Here is a 2,891-nt window from a genome sequence, read left to right on the forward strand (position 1 = left end):
TCCTGTATAAGGGATGGCCGGTGAGCTCACTGGCTGAGTGTGGTGCGGACAACACCGAGCCAGGGGTTACAATCCCCTTACCGGTCAAAAAAAAAAAAAAAAGAAAAAGAAAAAAGAAAATCTAATTAGATAACAATTAAATTTATTAACTCTTGAAAGTCCAGGTACATCATTATGATTTCAACTATCAAGCCCACACAACATGGTTTAAAATATAAATTGAATTAAATGTACACTAAGACTAGCGCAGAGCAGCAAAGCAGTATATAAATGAGCTCAGCTATCTATATAATGTTTGCATCTGAATAAAGCTAATTGTACTGTATTTGGTAACTCTGGAGGGATAAATACTTTGCTTCTTTGTAACAAATGGCTCCCCCCTAAAACCTAATTTACTGGGAATTCAAATATTTGGGGATTCAAAATGACTTATGATTAAAGTCACATTAAAACAAATAAACAATCCAATAAAAAATAACTGGACATAGAAATAAGAATAAAAAATAAAAATTTTAAAAGTAAATAACTGGATAGAAATATACAGAAATGTTAAGTCATAAAAAATGAAAAGAAAATTAAAAATAAATGAATAACAAACAAACAAAAAGAAATGTTAACAGTCTTTGGAAAACAGAATCATATGCAGTTTTTCTACTTTTCAGTAACTTTCAAAATTTCCAAAATAAACTGCCATAGTAATCAATCAGAGGCTAAAATAAGGCTTTTTTAATAGTAAATATAGTATAATTCCATTTCATTAAAAAAAATATGTGCTTTATATTCAATATATATATATATATTTTTTGAGACCGGCAGTGAGCGCACCGGCCATCCCTATATAGGATCCGAACCCACGGCGGGAGCGCTGCTGCACTCCCAGCGCCGCACTCTCCTGAGTGCGCCACGGGCTCGGCCCCTATATTCAATATTTTAACACCTGGAGGATATATAAGAAACTACTGTTAGACATATCTTTGAGGACAGGGACAAAGAAAGCAAAAGCAGACCTTTACTTTCTACTTAATGACTTTTTGTCCTATTTTAACATTTTACAAGTATATATTATGTTTATAGTAAAAACTTTGAAAAAATAGAATAAACTTTTAAATATGCATAATAATTTTAAAACTTCGAGACACTCATAATTATACAATCAATGTGTGCTACTTTTTCCTATATTATCCTTGCACCAAAAGCAAGCAAATACACATTTTCTCAGCTTTTTTCACTGTAAGCATACTGTTTTTGTTAACTTTATAGGACTTGATTGAATATTCTAACATATAAGTGACAAAAAAATATTTTTTATTGAGCTCAAGCAATACACATTACTTTCTTTTTCCCTCTCTCTCTCTCTTTTTTTTTTTTGGTGGCTGGCCAGTACCGGGATCAAACTCTTGACCTTGGTATGATCAGAACCATGCTTTACCCAACTGACCAAACTGGCCAGCCAATACACATTATTTTCTTTCCTTCTGCTTGTGAGTGTGTCCTCATGGTTTTGTTTTGTTGGTAGTGGTTTTAAACAAGTCAAATTTTAATCAGTTCATTAGCATTTATTTCTAATTAGAAAAGCATCTACAGGCATTGACTGATCTCTATCTTTAAAGAACTAAATGGCCTGTGCTACACTGCTCCAATAAAATAGCTATATAGGTAAGTTTAAATCCTTTCTTAATTTGTAGAAATCTGCACTAACTCATATGAATAACTCCTTGGGATTTATGCTGTACTCATATATCAGGCTCAAAATTATTTAGCTTTATTTTTGACAAGATCAAAATAAATGGTAGCCACTGCCAAATAAATCATAAGCTAATATATTTTTATACTGAAAGTACTATGAAAGTAATTATAAAAATTAGCATTCACACTAAACACTTAATTTCAAAGACTCAGGAAAGGCAACTAGTTTTTATTTTGCAAAGACAGTAAAATACCTAGCAAGGCTTGAAAAATACAGAAGTCCCAGGTTATCACATTACCTTTGTTTATAAATTCAGAACCCCCAATTTTAAACCATTTAGCATGCTTTAAAAATGACTCTCACTCAGTACCTAATAAAGTAAATTCTCCCTTAAACTCTTACCTGTAATGTTGCTGTTGAGGGGGAAGTGCCCATGTGATGGTCAGAGCATGAATTTTTCTGATTGGAACAACTAAACAAAAATATTTTCCAGAAGAATAGATGTAAGTGTTTCTCTACAACTTTTACTGTGTTACAAGAATGTCTTTTTTCAATTCAATATATTTCATCCTCCAATAAACAAGGGAAGGTTAAATGCAATGCAATTATTATTTCAAGCTGCCTATTTTCCAGTTTGAATAATGCAATTTTAATAAGTTACTTTTTGATTTGGTTTCATAGGTAGAGAAAGGAGGAATAAAAGAACTATGAGAACACGAAATGCTACTAAGTCTTACAAGAAAGGATACAGGACTAGGAATCAGGAGACCCACTGCTGAAATCTAGCCCTACCACTATCTTCCTGTATGTGCTTATATGATCTTGAGAAAATCACTTGCATTTAAATCTTTCTGAATCTGTGTTCTCATCGTAAAGTAACTGGTTGGACTTAAAGTATCTTTAAGATTCTTCCCAGTGTTATTATTCTATGATTCTATGAATAGGAAAGGTAAAGCCAGAAAGAATACAACAGAAAATAAGTTGTTTCTAGAAAGAGTCAGCTTAAAAGAATGGAGCCAGCAGCAGAAAGGGTATGACAAAACAGTCACTGATCAGACAAAGGGAAGATGAAAGAGACTGGCAGTACAGTGAAGGAGCAGGAGGGAATATGTAAAGCAATTAGGAGAAAGAAAAAAATCTCCCATGATTATAAGACCAAAGAAAGAATGGCGAATTAAGAATGTTTCTGAAGGGCCGGCCCGGC

At 33.0% G+C, this 2,891-nt stretch overlaps 1 protein-coding gene across 1 annotated transcript in view; it reads right to left on the reverse strand.

Moving 5' to 3' along the window:
• Positions 1 to 2,891, reverse strand: part of NRD1 (nardilysin (N-arginine dibasic convertase)) — an 87,912-nt gene that overhangs the window by 28,429 nt on the left and 56,592 nt on the right. Inside the window, exon 11 of the mRNA XM_008580559.1 lies at positions 2,090 to 2,159. Coding sequence (XP_008578781.1) covers positions 2,090 to 2,159 — 70 coding nt within the window. The remainder of the gene's footprint in view (positions 1 to 2,089; positions 2,160 to 2,891) is intronic.

This window comes from Galeopterus variegatus, unplaced genomic scaffold (assembly GCF_000696425.1).
Source record: "Galeopterus variegatus unplaced genomic scaffold, G_variegatus-3.0.2 Scaffold6, whole genome shotgun sequence".
Lineage (NCBI taxonomy): Eukaryota > Metazoa > Chordata > Mammalia > Dermoptera > Cynocephalidae > Galeopterus > Galeopterus variegatus.